General features: G+C 39.1%; 1 protein-coding gene across 9 annotated transcripts in view; it reads right to left on the bottom strand.

The window, feature by feature from the left end:
- Positions 1-744: 744 nt before the first annotated feature.
- The window catches only part of CFAP410 (cilia and flagella associated protein 410), a 69,183-nt gene continuing 53,238 nt past the window's right edge, over positions 745-16,689 (bottom strand). For all 9 annotated transcript variants that reach the window (XM_077448653.1, XM_077448654.1, XM_077448656.1 and 6 more), the window contains 3 exons: positions 15,057-15,234; positions 4,414-4,510; positions 745-1,334 (listed from right to left, as the gene is read on the bottom strand). In XM_077448653.1, the coding sequence (XP_077304779.1) occupies positions 1,206-1,334; positions 4,414-4,510; positions 15,057-15,234 (404 nt within the window). In that variant the 3' untranslated portion in view covers positions 745-1,205. The remainder of the gene's footprint in view (positions 1,335-4,413; positions 4,511-15,056; positions 15,235-16,689) is intronic.

The raw sequence follows: 16,689 nt of genomic DNA, 5'->3' as shown, positions 1-16,689 counted from the left end.
AATGTCCTGGGTGTCCACATGGCGAGCTGAGTGGCACATGGAAAGGTATAAAAAAAAAAAAAAAAAAAAGAAGGAGGGGGGGTAGTTGTATGTGGGCCCTGAACAGTAGCAGGGCATGAGCCAGAACCCCTTTCTCTCTACCATATCATGTCCGTATGGTGCAGGGAAAGGTCTCACCCCAGATTACTAGCATTTTAAGATCAAGAAAATACATCATATCAAAAGTGCAAGTATAAAGAGCCAAGAGACAAACCATGTGTAGGCTTGGGAGTACCGAGTCAGAAAGTTACAGGATATACGTCCGGAAGGTGGAAGCATATATATTTGTAGGGGCGTTTTAATGGGTTCTGACGATTTTTGAGATGTTGGTGCAGATCTCCTGGAAGAGGAAGGAACGGGTGAAGGGGCAAGGTTCTCCTGCTGCATGGGAGTGATCTGATTGGTATTAAGGCAATGCTCCGATGGAGATGGCGATGTAAAAGAGTAGCCAATTGAATGTGTAGAACAACCGCATATGTGAAGTTGAATTTGACTTGGTTGTGATATAGTGAGGAGCAGACCAATGAGAAGGCCTTGCGCCGATTGGGGGAGGGAGTACCTCAGGCGCTGGCCGGCTTTTGATGCAGGTGTTCGAGGAGCGTGGCGGGAGCTAAAGCCTCCTAGCTCCCATCCATAGGGCACCAGAACCAGAAGTAGGGCAGTTTTTTAGCATGGTGCTTCTTTACAATAAAGTCAACAATCATATTTTTTTAACCAATCTGGTCTAGTTTATTTAATTATTACAACTGGGAATATGTTTCATTGCATAAGAAAATTGTTTTGTTTTACATCAGGCAGCAAAGTACATTATACTAGGCACATTTATGAATTCATCTTCAGCAAATAACAAACTGAAAAATTTTGCACGTTTTATTTTCTCAACAAAAGTCAGCCCCTTAGCAAATAAGACACATACATTTTATTCTATCTGAAATGTATAGGTGCACAATGTGAAATATTGAGTTGTTCCTAAAATGTACCAACTGTGATCTTGCAGAGAAAAAATGCATTGGCAAGCTAATTTTGCTAGATTTGTTTCTCTTAACATCAGCATTCATAAAAAAAAAAAAAAAAATGTATGTATAGTGCGATTATGATCTAGATTGCAGTTTGTCATTGGAATGCTCAAGTTGCAGACAGTTCATGCACCTGCCTCCTTGACACATTTATCTCTCCTGCTGGAGCTCTTTTCTCTGTAGCTGATGAATCCTATTCCCTGCGGTTCTCTGAACAATTTCCAAATCTTCTGTGTCCAGGTCCTTGAGCAGCAGCAAAATTGCATTAAGGACGTTATTCTGATAAGACACAAATGGAATATTAGAAGATTCTTAAAGTGAAAAAGTAGCAACAATAATACCTTGCTCTAATAAAAATTATAAACGCAAAGAGTTTTATTTAGAAAGCTAAAAATAGGTTCTGATGATTACCACACACAATGCATTTCTTACAATAAAGTATATTTAAAGCCAAAACTTTTCCCCCCACATTTTAGATAGAGTGGTGGTGTGGGGGAAGGGTGAACCCACATTAACTAAACTCTGCACTTGCAAAGTGCACAGTCTATTTGCCTTTAAATTGACCACATTGTGCCTTGTTGTTGTATCCAAAAGATTCTTTGCAACGTTTACCAATGATTTTCTGGTAGAGGAAAAGAGAAGTGCTTCTCAATGAACTCTTCGACCCTCTGGCTTTGACAACACTGTACACTTGATAATCTGATTGCGCAATGATTGCATAATCTTTGACAATGAAATCTCTGTATTGTGAAAGTCTATGAAAACAAACAAATCCATTGAACACCCCAAAACTTGAGCAGCATGGGGCGGATCACATTGGTGGGAGTTTTTGTAGCAGGCTTTGGGGATATTGGTTATAGCCTAATGATAAGGCATTAACACCAAGGACACTTGGAAGTTGCACAGTGTTTTTAAACACACTGTGGACCCTGTATAATAACAACTATTTTATTGGACAGGTGCATTTAGCCTGTAAAGTGATACTAAACACAAAAACAGTTTAATGGATAAGTTCACCTTTTAACAATAAATGCACATTTTTTTGCAGGTAAAAAAAATGTGCAGTTTTTATTTTTGGATCCACAGCATTGCTATGCAGGTCTCCTGCAGATCTTTTAGTGTATGTGTGCCTCTACATTCCGTACGGACAAGCAGATACAATCCGACAGGAAGAGAAAATGAACTACCACAGCGATCCACAGCACCATGGTAGTTCACTGAAAACGACAAGCCGACAGCCACAAAGGCTGTTAGACCTCGTAGATTTCCATTCACAGAACACTGCCACGTTTTTTTTTTTTTTATTGCGACAGCTAGCAGGGTCTTCTACCCCCTGCTAGCTGTCGCAATTTAAAAAAAAAAACGTCAATCAAGGAATTGGGGAGTGCGGAGTGCGGAGGCCAGTCCATTCGTGACATGTTACAACCTGAATATTGGTGTAACCTGTAACATGTTACAAAAGGTTAACTTATGCTTTAAAGCGGAACTTCACCCAAAAGCGGAAGTTATTCTTGTTTGCATCCTCCCCCCTCCTCTTTAACAACTGGCCTCTTTTTTGGGGGGTGGGGCGGAGAGCGGGTACCTGGTTTTGAAAGGTACCAGCTCCCACTTGCGGTCGGATCGCTGCAGTGATTCAAACAAACATTCGCTCTCTCCCACAGCCTGATTGGCTGGCGATATTTTATATTCCCATCGCACACATTACTGGATAAGCTCAAGCTGCAGCAACAACCAGCTGGATACTGGTTCAAGTAACAAAGCAGATATTTGTCAACACACAATGGATCGACACAAAGTAGCGTCCAAACTGATTATTTATTGCATGATCACAAAACAAGGAGAGTGCAATGTTTCAGAGTCATGCAAGACCCCTTCGTCAGGCATGTGATATTCACATGCTTGACGAACGGGTCCTACATGACTCTGAAACGTTGCACTCTCCTTGTGTTGTGATCATGCAATAAATAATCTGTTTGGACGCTACTTTGTGTCGATCCATGGTGTGCTGGCAAATATCTACTTTGTGATTGGCTGGTCGAAACACGTTCGGAGATGACGTCACTGGATAGTCCCACCCGACAGTGGAAAGCACACTACCACCGCGTTTCCTGGTCTTGTATCGATTTTTCATACCTTGTACAAGTGCCTGCAAATATGTTTTAAAAGAATCTATTTTAATAAACAGTATTTTACTATGTAAGCTCCCTTTCTGTTCCCCTGTATGAGTACTGAGGAGTGAATACACAGTGGTGTGAGCTGGAGAAGTGGAGGAGCTGCCCTATTCATGCAGAGACCTGGGAGGGTAATATCCACAAGTCTATGGAGACTTTGTAGCTGAAAAGTGCAAAGTCAAACGGATCTGGTGAGTGTTAGAATACACAGAGTGGTGGAGGAGGCATGGAAAGTTTACAAGCTGAACAGAGGCACTTTTTATATAAGCACATATGAACTGCACTGGAGCACTTTGCATAAAGAGCACCATAAGAATTCTTTGAAGCACATTTAATGCATATTTTCTTGATGTATGAATATCACATATTTATATTGGACAATTATTTGAATTGTAAAAGTATTATTGTTTGATGTTACACATCATTTACTGTAGCTGTAGGTCATATTTGATTAATTTCTTTATATAAAGATATATATGTGTATAATACACATTTTTTTCAATAATAGTAAAACTGACAGGATTCTAGGACAGCACTGTGATTTAGAGTAAAAATGTAATATAAAGTGCTACAAGTATGGCTTATCCCCCTTCACACTTAAGCTCCATATACGCTAATCAGATTTTCTGCTGATTTTTGTCTTCAGATTTACCAAAACCATGTAGTGCAAGGGCCTGCCTGATTGCATACAAATTGAAACTCCTAAGGTTTGACCTCATATTATATGGTTTTGGTAAATCTGAAGACAAAAATCAGCAGAAAATCTGATAGCGTGTATGGGGCTTTACAGTTGAAAGCGTCAGACTACTTGAAGAAAAGCTGCCTTTCGGTTCTCCAAGTGTAATGCACTGAGCTGCAGCCCATGTCTGAAGGCTAGAAGATTGGGCTGCTGCGTGCTGGGGTAACACCGAGTGGAATTATCAGTTGGGCTGAGTTGATTATATCTCTATTGTTTGAGCTTCAGCACAACTTTGAAGAACAGTATGCCTACGACAACACACTCATAACACAAACACCTACCCATTCCACAGGAGAAAAACATATCACCACCCGAGGTTCACTTAAAATTCCCCTCTTCCCAGGTCCAAAACACACTTGCTCATTCTCCTTCTGCAGTAGTTAGAGAGCAAATTTCCTAGTCTATGTTTAAATGCTGACAATGAAATCAAGACAAAATTCTTCCATACCTTTTTCTTTCTTCCTGAATCAGTTTCCATTGGGGAAGCAAAGGGAGAAAATTTGTCTCTTGGCAAAGGCTTCATGCCTAGCTGTTCACGTATTTTACTGGGGAAATAAAATTATGCGTTATGCTTTGTGATGCTACAAATAATGCTAATTTGTTATTTCAAAAACGTTCATTAGAATTTAAAATACTCTAGTATCTTAAAATTATTGGGAATCTAACAAAATTAAAATAAATTTTTTCTTAAAATGACTACCCTGACAAGGAATCAATAAGTATTTTTAATCAATTTCCACAGTACATGGTAATGCTTTTGCTTTAAGGAAGGGAGAGTTATTATATTAATGTAACTCAGATTGATTCTTTTTTGTCTGAACACGTCTCCAATTGTTAAGAATGTCAAAAAAGAAAAAAGACAAACCTAGCCTATTCCTAAATGACAGTCACTAAAATTCTTCAATGCTGTATTTAAGATCTATTCAATGTGCAGCTCTTGTCAAAACATAATTTTCAACTCATCCATTACAAAGTACAAATTACTATTACCATTATTAATTCTACTAGAATAGTAAGGGTTATGTACATTTGTGTGATCCCTTGCAGTTATAGCCTGTAAAACGTGATGGAATACAGCATTGTGATCTCTCTGTCAATTGCTCTGTCTGCTTGGTCTCTGTCATATCTGTGCCCCTATTCCTTCATAAATATGGAAAATATCTATTCCACCACATAATACGTGATTGCAAATGACTTCTGTACAGATTTCCTTTGATTAGTTATTTGTTTTTAAAGAACGCTTCTGTGCTATGTTTCTTTGTAAAATAAATCTGACTTTGCTTTCACTATTTGCAAGGTAGCAAATTTTATTGTGTGTAGGTACTTCAACCTGTGTTGGCCTTCAAACAGATTCCTGTGCAGCACCCCTGAATCTCAGGTCCAGGTTGTACATAAGGCTTTGACTTCTGCCCACATGTAATATGAGCAATTTGTATTATCATAACCAATTGATTCCCTTATGTCCTATTTGTTCACCCAGGTTGTCTGTGTTTGCTAAAGGGACAAGCATCCCTCTTGTTCCATGTCACAATCCATGCCTCATGATTTCCTGTGTTGCATCACAAAGGTGGGAGTGCTAATGTGATGAAATACTGCATGGTGATCTCACTGTTAATGCCTCTGCCTGCTTGGTCTTGGTCTCACTTGAAGATCACTAGACTTCGAGACCTAGGGATTGACAGATATGTAGTTTCTTCACAGGAAATGTCAGTTCTTAGACTACAGACATTAACAGTGCATTAACCTGTGCAGTACCATGTGGCATGCCTCATGTTTGAACACAAACAGAAACTCTTGACACTCGAATGTAAAGATTTACTCTATAATATGCTATGGGTACAGGACAACAAATAATACACTGAACTACATCATCAATGCACATATTTTGTAGATGAGAACACAAATTGCAAGTAGGAAGGTTTATAATTCCTATAATGCACTCAAAGATTTTTTTTTTTTTTTTTTTATAAGAAATGTAAAAATAGATGAAAACCTATTCTATGTGACATATTTATCTCTCAAAATAAAGATGTGAAAAAAAAAATATATTACACATATAGAAAAGGGAAATTGAGTCCTAGTGCTAAATCTGTATTTTTGTATATATACAGATTTAAAAAAAAAAACTGTCTATATTATAGAATTTATAAATTGCATCCTACTCTACAAGCTATAACTTTTTCAGGCTATACACTCCATGTTAGAGCTATTAAAGCTGTAATAAACCCAAAAGCAATTACTATATTGCAGTTTAAAGGGATTCTAAAGTCTAATTTTTTTTTTCTATTAAAATAACAAACATGCCATACGTACCTGCTCTGTGTAGTGGTTTTGCACAGAGCAGCCCAGATCCTCCTCTTCTCAGGTCCCTGGCAGGAGCTCCTGGCCCCTCCCTCCTGTCGATAATGGTGAAGGAGCACATCAGGTATTAGTTCCATCTTTTATCACTTTTTTTTTTAACGTTTTCATGTGATTATTGAATGGACTTTTGTTTGATTATTTATGCATATATGCAATATTTCATACTTCATATTTTATCAGGATTTTATGGTTACATAAGTAAATGTTTATCCTTGCACTGAGCACTTTTTTCAGCACAGACTATTTATATGTGTTTAAGATTTGCATTTTATTGATTTATCATGTTGATATAATACTGTTCACGGATTGCAGTTTATACACCATATTTTGCTACTGAGGTTTAATAGTAGGTGTAAATAGGTTGGGTTAAGATACCATAGGAATGCGCTGCTCCTCCTCCTTTTAAGCATGATCAATTGGCCAAACAGCTGCAACAATCACTTTTACAGGTGGCAAAAAGGGGTCCACCCTCCCGCCACCGCCTTTTTCCGGCTCTCCCATCCCACCGGGAAGAAAGGGAATGATGCATCTGGTGGCATCCAATGCACTGCAAGGAGCGGAAAGAACAAAAGTTCCTTCCCCTCTTCTGTGACATCAGAAACCAGAAGACAAGGATTTCTTCACTTCTGATTTCTGCTTATAAAAGCAGTCGACCAAAGCCATCTCAGTTTGATTGGCTGTTTCGGAGGGCAGAGGAAGGATCTGAAGTCTAATAGAATCAAGAAATCTACATAAAGAGGACCTGTTATGGCCCATGCTATCACAAGGGAAGCTGTTCATCCCTTGTGATAGTATTAAAGTTCAATCAAAAAATGTAATGATACAGCGTCAAAAAAAATAACTGCAGTGTAGTGTGATCACTGTTTACATGTGAGAGTAATAATTCTAGCACCAGACCTCCTGTGTAACCCTAAACTGGCAATCTGTAAACTCTTTGAAGCGTTGTCTACTGATATTTTTTAGGTAACGTAATTGGTCACCTTTCCACAGGCATATGCAATTTTTAAGTGTGATAGGCTAGGTATCTATTTACTTGGCGCAACATCATCTTTTATATTTTACCAAAACATTGGGTATTATATTGTGTTTGTGTGCACTAAAATTCATTCAATTGTATTTTTTTTCCCTGAAAATTTGTGTTTGATAAACCACTGCGCAAATATCATGCAACATAAAAAAATGTCAACACCAACCATTTTATTCTCTAGGGACTTTGCTTTCAGGAAATATATACTGTATACATTTTCTAGCAGAAAAAAAGCGGATGTTGACATTTATGTGAGAAATGTCAGAACTGGCCTGGGTGAAACGTGGTTAAAGTGAACCTTACCTAGTCTGAAACATTTCCAAGATAACAGTATATTTACCATGTGGTGTCTGAAAGTACCTGTTTACTCTTCAGATTGACCCCTGAGTGCCTGTGGAGCCCCTTTAATACAGTTCTCAAATTGGGACCAGTGTCTGTGTCCACACAGCTGCTGTATCCCAATAGACATAAATGGGACTGCCTACATGCAAATACACGGAACGCCTGTGTATGCTATGTGGGCAAAGACAACCCACTGGTGCACGGATAGGCATGCCCCTGCGAATGATGTTTTATTAGTTGGTAAAGGGTTTAATAAGGCAACTTCAGTAGCATATAAATAAGGTGAAGAGAATATGTTTAGTTATTCGCTTTGTACAGAAAATGGGGGAAAAAAAAGGTAAGCAGGATTAATGTGGTCTGTTCTGAAGCATGGATAAGCTTTAAGTGATTGTAGCCGTATTAGTACAATTACAACAAAAATAATTGAGTAACACCCATAATACTTTTTTTATTTGCACTAACATTCAAATTTTCAGGCCAAGCTTTTGTGGTGTACCCCTTCTTCAAGGTCCAAGCAGTACTAATATACAAAGTTTTAGCAGAATGTGAAGTAAGACAATCTCGGGGGGGGGGGGGGGGAGAAAGGCACAAAAAAGGCACAATAATTAAACTTTGTAGTTGGTGAGATAAGGCAAGGAGAGGGTTATCACCTGGGAGGGGGAGTAGCAGTCACAGGGGTGAGGACGGCTGTAAAACTATTGGATAATAATTTAGAGAAGCTCCACATTTAGTTTATTATCTTTTGTGTCAAATAGAATTGTCCTAAGTTCAAAAGTTTTCCTTTCCCGAGTAGTTTTGAAGTTGCCTTTAGGAAACAAAACATTTATGTCCTGCATGGTGTGGTCTGGTTGTGAGAAATTATATACCAAAAAGGTGTGCAGAAATCCTCCTCCTTCTGTTTCCTAATGCTAGGTCTGTGTAAATTCATCCTAGTTCGAAATTTCGGTCCTGTTTCACCAACACAAGATCATCTGCTACATTTCTTGCATTGGATGAGGTACACAACTTTATTACATCTGTATGATCCTGTGATATTGAAGGTCCCTTTTGGTTTGAAAATATGCAAGTATTGTTTAAACTTGTTCACAAAGAGTTTTGAATCTTTAGTCACAGGTGAGCAATTTAAAATTAAACTTTTGAACTGCAAAACTTCTTATGTTGTGTACTTAAGTTGCTGTACCACTTGTCGTATACAGTATGTGGGATGCACAATACGTCCCTTGAGGACTCACATTGGCAAGCATTTTTGCAACTCCAGTTATCCACAAGCCAAACAGATATTTAATGACTCACATTTAAAAATAATTAATGGGGGTGGAATGGGATATTTTGGAATAGATAAGAGTGCAAGCATTACCTAGAGGGGGAGATAGACATCAAAAATTATTGCAAAAGGAGGCATGGTGGATTCAGAAATTGCAAACCCAGGTACGCAAAAGGTTAAACATAAGATGGCACCTGGATCTGCATCTGAGTTCATAAGCTATCCAACTGTTTAACTACCTGCACATTATTCAACTGTACATTATCCAATTGTGTGTTAACTAACTACACGCTATCCAACCGTACACTATCTTACTGTATGTTATTGTATGTGCACCATCTTACTGTACATTATCCAACTGTAGATTTTTCAATTGTGTGGTAACTAACTGCACATTATCCAAATGTATATTATAGAATTGAGTGATATTTAACTGCACATTTTCCAACTGTACCCCCCATGAAAATATTAGGTTCTTGTGGCTAAAAAGTTTTTAATTGACCCAACTGATATTCCACTATTAATGTAGTACAGCGAGGGAAAAACGTATTTGATCCCCTGTTGATTTTGTACCTTTGCCCACTGACAAAGAAATGATCAGTCTATAATTTTATTGGAAAGTACATTTTAACAGTAACTAAATAACAAAAAAAATACAGAAAAATGCATTTCAAAAAAGTTATTAATTGATTTGCATTTTAAAAAGTGAAATTATTTGACTCCTTCGCAAAACATGACTTGGTGGCAAAACCCTTGTTGGCAATCACAGAGGTCAGACGTTTCTTGTAGTTGGCCACCAGGTTTTCACAACTCAGGAGGGATTTTGTCCCACTCCTCTTTGAAGGTTCTCTCCAAGTCATTAAAGAGTTACATAGTAGGCGAGGTTGAAAAAAAAAAAAAAGACGACACAAAAGTCCATCAAGTCCAACCTATGTGTGTGATTTCATGTCAGTATTACATTGTATATCTCTGTACGTTGTGGTTGTTCAGGTGTATATCTAATTGTTTTTTGAAATTACTGATGCTCCCCGCTGAAACCACTGCCTGTGGAAGAGAATGCCCATCCTAACCACTCTTACAGTAAAGAGCCTTTTTACGCAGTTTAAGGTTAAACCACTCTTTTTCTAGTTTTAGTGAATGGCCCGTGTCTTATTAAATTCCCTTTCACAGAAAAGTTTTATCCCTATTGTGGAGTCACCAGTACGGTACTTGTACATTGAAATCATATCCTCTCTCAAGTGTCTCCTCTCCAGAGATAACAAGCTCAGTGCTCGTAACCTATACTCATAACTAAGGTCCTCCAGTCCCTTTATTAGTTTTGTTGCCCATCTCTGGACTCTCTCCAGTTCCAGCACATCCTTCCTGAGAACTGGTGCCCAGGACTGGACATAGTCCAGGTGCAGCCAGACCACACTCTTGTAGAGTGGGAGAATTATATTTCATCTCTGGAGTTAATCCCCTTTTTAATGCATGCCAATATTCTGTTTGCTTTGCTTGCATGCCATTGCTGAGCCTGTATCTACTAGGACCCCCAGGTCCTTTTCAATCCTAGATTCCCCCAGAGGTTCACCCCCTAGTGAGTAGATTGCATTCATATTTTTGCCACCCAAATGCATTATTTTCAAATTTTCTACATTAAACCTCATTTACCATTTAGTTGCCCACCCCATTAATTTGTTCAGATCTTCTTGTAAGGTTTCCACATCCTGGGGAGAAGTTATTGCCCTGCTTAGCTTAGTATCATCCACAAATACAGAGATAAAGCTGTTTATCTAATCTTCCCAGTCGTTTATGACTAAATTAAATAGGATTGGTCCCAGCAAAGAAACCGGACCATTCTGAGTACTCCCTATTTATCACTACCCTCTGAACTTGCTACTGTAGCCAGTTTTCAATCCATGTACTCACGCTATGGTCATATATGCCAATGGACCTTACTTTGTACAGTAAAAATTTATGGGGAACTGTATCAAATGCTTCTGAAAAATCCAGATACACCACGTCTACTGACCCTCCTTTACCTAGTTATGGCAGCTCACCTCCTCATAGAAGGTTAATAAATTGGTTTGACAAGAACGATTCTTCATGAATCCACACTGATTACAGCTGATGATACCGTTGTCACTAATAAAATCTTGTATATAGTCCCTTATCATACCCTCCAAGAGCTTGCATACAATTAATGTTAGACTAACTGGTCTGTATTTCTCAGGGATGTAACTTGGCCCTTTTTTAAATACTGGTTCTACATTGGCTTTTCCCCAATCAGCTGGTACCATTCCAGTCAGTAGACTGTTCATAAAAATTAGGAACAATGGTCTGGCAATTACTTGACCAAGTTCCTTAAGGACCCTCAGGTGCAAGCCATCTGGTCCAAGAGACTTATTAATGTTAAGTTTTTCAAGTCTAATTCTAATGCTGTCATCTGTTAGCCATGAGGGTGCTTCCTGTGACATGTCATGAGGATAAACATTGCAGTTTTGGATACTGAATCCCCCCGCATTCCCTCATGAAAACTGAGACCAATATGATCTGACCTCCCTTTCTTACTATTTATGTACTTAAAGAATTTATTGGGATTTTTTTAACTCTCCCTACTATGTGCCATTCGTGTTCTATCTTAGCCGTCCTGATTGCACCCTTACATTTCTTGTTGCATTCTTTGTAAAGTTGGAATGCTGATGATGATCCTTCAGCCTTGTATTTTTTGAAGGCCTTCTCCTTTGCTTTTATATGCATTTTTACATTGGAGTTAAGCCACCCAGGACTTCTATTAGCACTTTTACATTTAATTCCCATTGGGATGCACTGGCTAATGCCCTTATTTAATATGCTCTTAAAGCATACCCATTTTCCACCGTGTTCTTTGTTGCTAAGATTTTATCCCAATTATTATCTTCTAGCAAAGATTGTAGTTTAGGGAAGTTGGCTCTTTTGAAATTCAGTGTCTTTGTATTACCTTTATGTTTCCCATTTGTGTGATTTATACTAAAACGAATTGACCTGTGATCGCTGTTTCCTAAATTGCCCCGTATTTCCACATCCGTGATCGGATCTGTATTGTTGATAATTGGTATGTCTAGTAACGCTTTGTTTCTAGTTGGTGCATTTACCATCTGACCCATGAAATCGTTCTGCAAGACATTTAGGAACTGGCGAGCCTTAGATGAATGTGCGGTTCTTTCCACCCAGTCTATGTCTGGATAATTAAAATCCCCCATTATAATGACACTTCCCATTCTTGCCGCTAATCCAAATTGTGATAGGAGGTCTGCTTCTGCCTCCTCCCAGTATTACTTTCCCCTTAGTTTACTCCCTTTGTAGCTCTACCCATAAGGATTCCACTTCCTCCCTTGCTCCCTTAGTGATGTCATCGCTCACATTCACTTGTACATAATTTTTGATATACAGGCATACCCCTCTGCCTTTTTTTACCCTCTCTATCCCTGCGATATAGGGAATACCCTTGAATGGTTGCCAGCCAAATCATAAGAGCTGTCGAACCAAGTCTCTGTAATTCCTAAAAAATCGAAATCCTCCTCATATAACAGTAGCTCTAGTTCTCCCATTTAGAGGAGTAGCATGCTATATCCTTATTTGGCACTCTGGGGTTGCAAATAGAGTAAGTTCACCTTTACAGAAAAATTTGTAAGGTGAACTTACACAGGACCCCCCCTCGCTCGGTCCCGCACCTGGACCATGGCAATCTCCCGTTCTAAACCCCGGTATATTCACGCCAGGAGTCCGGGGCTTAGAAATTCCAAGCCGAATGTCCAAAATGTACCTCATCAGGAGGAACGTTTTGGAGCATTCAAATTGGTCAGCGCCATCACATGGGCGGTGCTGACCAATCAGCAACCGCATAGTCCCATCTTATCGGCTATGGAGAAGACCCTTGGACGCAGATATACCGTTGCTTAGAAAAAGAGATTGCCGCGGTCCAGGTCAGCGCGACTGGGGGAGGGGGGGTGAGGAGGGGGTCCTGTGTAAGTTCACCTTACAGATTCCACATATTTTCTATGGGATTAAGGTCTGGAGACTGGCTAGGCCACTTCTTCTTGAGCTAGTCCTTTGTTGCCTTGGCTGTGTGTTTTGGGTCAATGTCATGCTGGAATACCCATCCACGACCCATTTTCAATGCCCTGGTTGAGGGAAGGAGGTTCTTACCCAATATTTGACAGTACATGGCCCTTTGATGCATTGAAGTTGTCCTGTCCACTTAGCATAAAAACACCCCCAAAGCATAATGTTTATATCTCCATGTTTGACGGTGGGGGTGTTCTTGGGGTCATAGGCAGCATTCCTTCTCCTCCAAACACAGCAAGCTGAGTTGATGCCAAAGAGCTCGAGTTTGGTCTTATCTGACCCCAACACTTTCACCAGTTCTCCCCTGAATCACTCAGATGTTCATTAGCAAACGTTAGACGGGCCTATACATGTGCTTTCTTGAGCAAGGGGACCTTGCGGGTGCTGAAGAATTTCAGTCCTTCACGGCATAGTGTGTTATCAATCGTTTTCTTAGTGACTATGGTCCCAGCTGCCTTCAGATCATTGACAAGATTCTCTCGTGTAGTTCTGAGCCGATTCCTCACCGTTCTCATGATCATTGAAACTCCACAAGGTGAGATCTTGTATGGAGCCCCAAACCGAGGGAGATTGACAGTTATTTTGTTTTTCTTCCATTCGCACCAGCTGTTGTCACCCTCTCAACGAGCTGCTTGGCGATGGTATTGTAGTCCATTCCAGCCTTGTGTGATCCCAACTGCTATATATCTGTCTAGTTGGGTTATGTCCAACCAACTATTAGTAAGTTAAATAGTAAGTTAGTAACTATTTAGCCATGATAGGCTAAAGCGCATTAGGGTTGGCTCTGTTGGGAACATGTGCACTCCTTGGACCAAATAAAGACATCTTTTCACCCTCACCTGGTTGTCAATTCTATCTACATGGAAGGCCTTTTATGTGTGTAAAGTCCCACACTCAGATTTTCTGCCTATTTTTGTCTTCAGATTTACCAAAACCATGTAGTGCAAGAGCCTGCCTGATTGCATACAAATTCAAACTCCTAAAGTTTGACCTCATATTATATGGTATTGGTAAATCTGAAGGCCTTTTATGTGTGTAAAGTCCCACACTCAGATTTTCTGCCGATTTTTGTCTTCAGATTTACCAAAACCATGTAGTGCAAGAGCCTGCCTGATTGCATACAAATTCAAACTCCTAAAGTTTGACCTCATATTATATGGTATTGGTAAATCTGAAGGAAAAAAATCAGCAGAAAATCTGATCGTGTGTATGGGGCTTAACACTTTTGGGTAGATGGATTAGGCTGCACAGTTTGCAGCATTTTGTGTTGCAGGGCTTGGTTGCTTTTTTGTGACTTCATAAATCAGTCTGAGTACTAGGGGTTGTTAGAATATTTATTTCTGTGTTTCATTCTCTGTTATAATGGGTTGAAAATCTTTGATTATCTTTTTTATCCCTTCTAGTGCTAGATTGTTTTTACTTGTTTTTTTTCCTCTTTGTATGGGAGAAGATTTTCTCGTCAGGTTTTCAGGGTCGTGTATTATGCTTGCATCTCATAATACTAGCAGACTCCTTCCATAAGAAAGGTTACAATAACAAAACCATCAATACAAGCACAAAAAAGGGGGTACAACTCGAAAGCTTTTGCTAAAAAATGCGGATGTTAGAGCAAATAAAAATAAGGTAACATGAACAGTGCTCAATTGTTCTTTTTGCAATTGCACCAATATGGCTACAATTACCTCAAGCCTATCCATGCCTAAAAACAGACTACATGAATCCTGTTTCCTGTACTGAGAGAATGGCTAAACATGTTCTTGTTTTCCCCCCCTAATATTGTCCTGGAAATGTTAATGTAAGTGCAAATAAAAAAAAATAAGCTGGGGGTTTCTGGACCCCCTTCACTCATGCCAAATGGGAAACAATAGCATATGTGCCTGTGATGTCACCAGGCATCAAAAAGAAAAAGTGCTCTGTATACTTTGTCAATGCATTGTATACATGAAAATAATAAAATAAATATTTAAAATAAAAAATCATTTTATACACATACATTATATTTTAGGCTTACTTTGTTTCTTCCATGCTAAAATTTAGCAAGTCACTTTCAGATTCGGTTGTAACTTCAGCCCCATTCTGTTCTGTTGTTGGTCCCGTGTGACCATTTTCTGTGCTGGAAATTACAGTTGGAGGAGCTATAAACTCTTCACCTTCCATAGTGGCTTGGGACACCTCATCTGCTGTCACAGCTGCACACAAGAATAAGCAGTGATTAATATTCAGCAATTCAGTCCACAACTTTGGAAGTCGGTTGTATTTTCTCAGTTTCTCACAGCAGAGTGTCAAATATACAAATCATTTTTTCCCTAATACGTTGTAACAAATTATTATCAAAGCTGCATAAATGCAAGATATGAACATCAAACAAATCACTTGAAAGAAGGAAGCTGGGGAAAAATGTCACAGCGACAAAAGGTGTTATTCTACCTTATTACATTGCGTTTCCCAGGATTTTTTTTTATGTGGCAAGTCATTTCCTTATGTAGGAAATCTAAAAGCAGAGGCACAATTAATTATTTGTCCAATACATGCAAACATTTCCCTGGTGATCCCTAATGTCATATAAAAATACTCTAACCCCTCCTTGCAATGTCCTTGGTCATTTTCATGCAGCATTTCCGTCCCTTTACAACACAAACCCATAACAGACCTGGGAAATTTGGAACTGAAATATTTGGCAGCAGACACCATACACTTTGCAGCTAGCAATTCATTTTTGATCTAATATCCATGAAGAAAAAAGATATTGTACAATGTGCATGATGGTACCAGGCCCATGAAAACGAAACAATCCCAGTCATTGTAACAATGCATGTTGGCACATTTATACTTAACTTTTTTTAGGTGGATTTAGATTTAGCTAATAGAAATCAATTTTTTTTACTAGAAACAATAAGTGAAATCAAAGTTGATGTATAAGAAAGTGGGCTTTTAAAGAGAAATAATGCAATATTTATTTTATCACCTAAAGACCAAGTTCACCTTTTCAGGCAAAATTTCACTTTTCATAATAAAAAGAAGCTTTTTCTAATGTATTTTTTTTCTCTCCAAGCCATCACCACGTGCTTATCTGTCACTTACCTAGTCCATGGGAGCTTTGAATCTTTGAAACCTCTAATCAAAATTTCAAAAAATACGTTCCAACCCCTGACTTCCTGTAGCATCATGTGACCATCCAGGAAATGTCAGGTCCCATTATGCATCGCATTACTGCGTCACAGAATAGAGCGTGTTTTTACCTCTCTAGAAGACACCCCACCCCCCCATTACTCTACCATCTCCTTTTTCTTACTTTCTTCCTTTAACCAATTCAATACCTTAGGGCGTCATATGATGTCCTTGACTTTGTGGGGGGGATATCTGAATAATGCCTGCAGCTACAGGCATCATTCAGATATCATTTTTTCCAGCTGGCAATTCTGTGCACAATAATAACAACCGAAGCGGCAGTTCTGTCACTTTATTGTTCTTAGCCCTTGTACACACGGTCGGAGAATCTGTCGGAATGAGTCTTATCGGACCATGTCGTCAGATAATCTGACTGTGTGTGGTATGCATCGGACTGATTCCGTCCGAATCTCCGTCCGACCCAATTTTCCAACATGTTGGAAATATTTCCCGACCAACTGGGCCGGACGGACCTA

The sequence above is a fragment of the Lithobates pipiens genome, unplaced genomic scaffold, assembly GCF_037356315.1.
Source record: "Lithobates pipiens isolate NorthernLeopardFrog02 unplaced genomic scaffold, aLitPip1_a1.2 Scaffold_22, whole genome shotgun sequence".
Taxonomy (NCBI): domain Eukaryota; kingdom Metazoa; phylum Chordata; class Amphibia; order Anura; family Ranidae; genus Lithobates; species Lithobates pipiens.
Note: the sequence above shows the minus strand (reverse complement) of the source record. Positions and strands in the feature narration are given on the sequence as shown.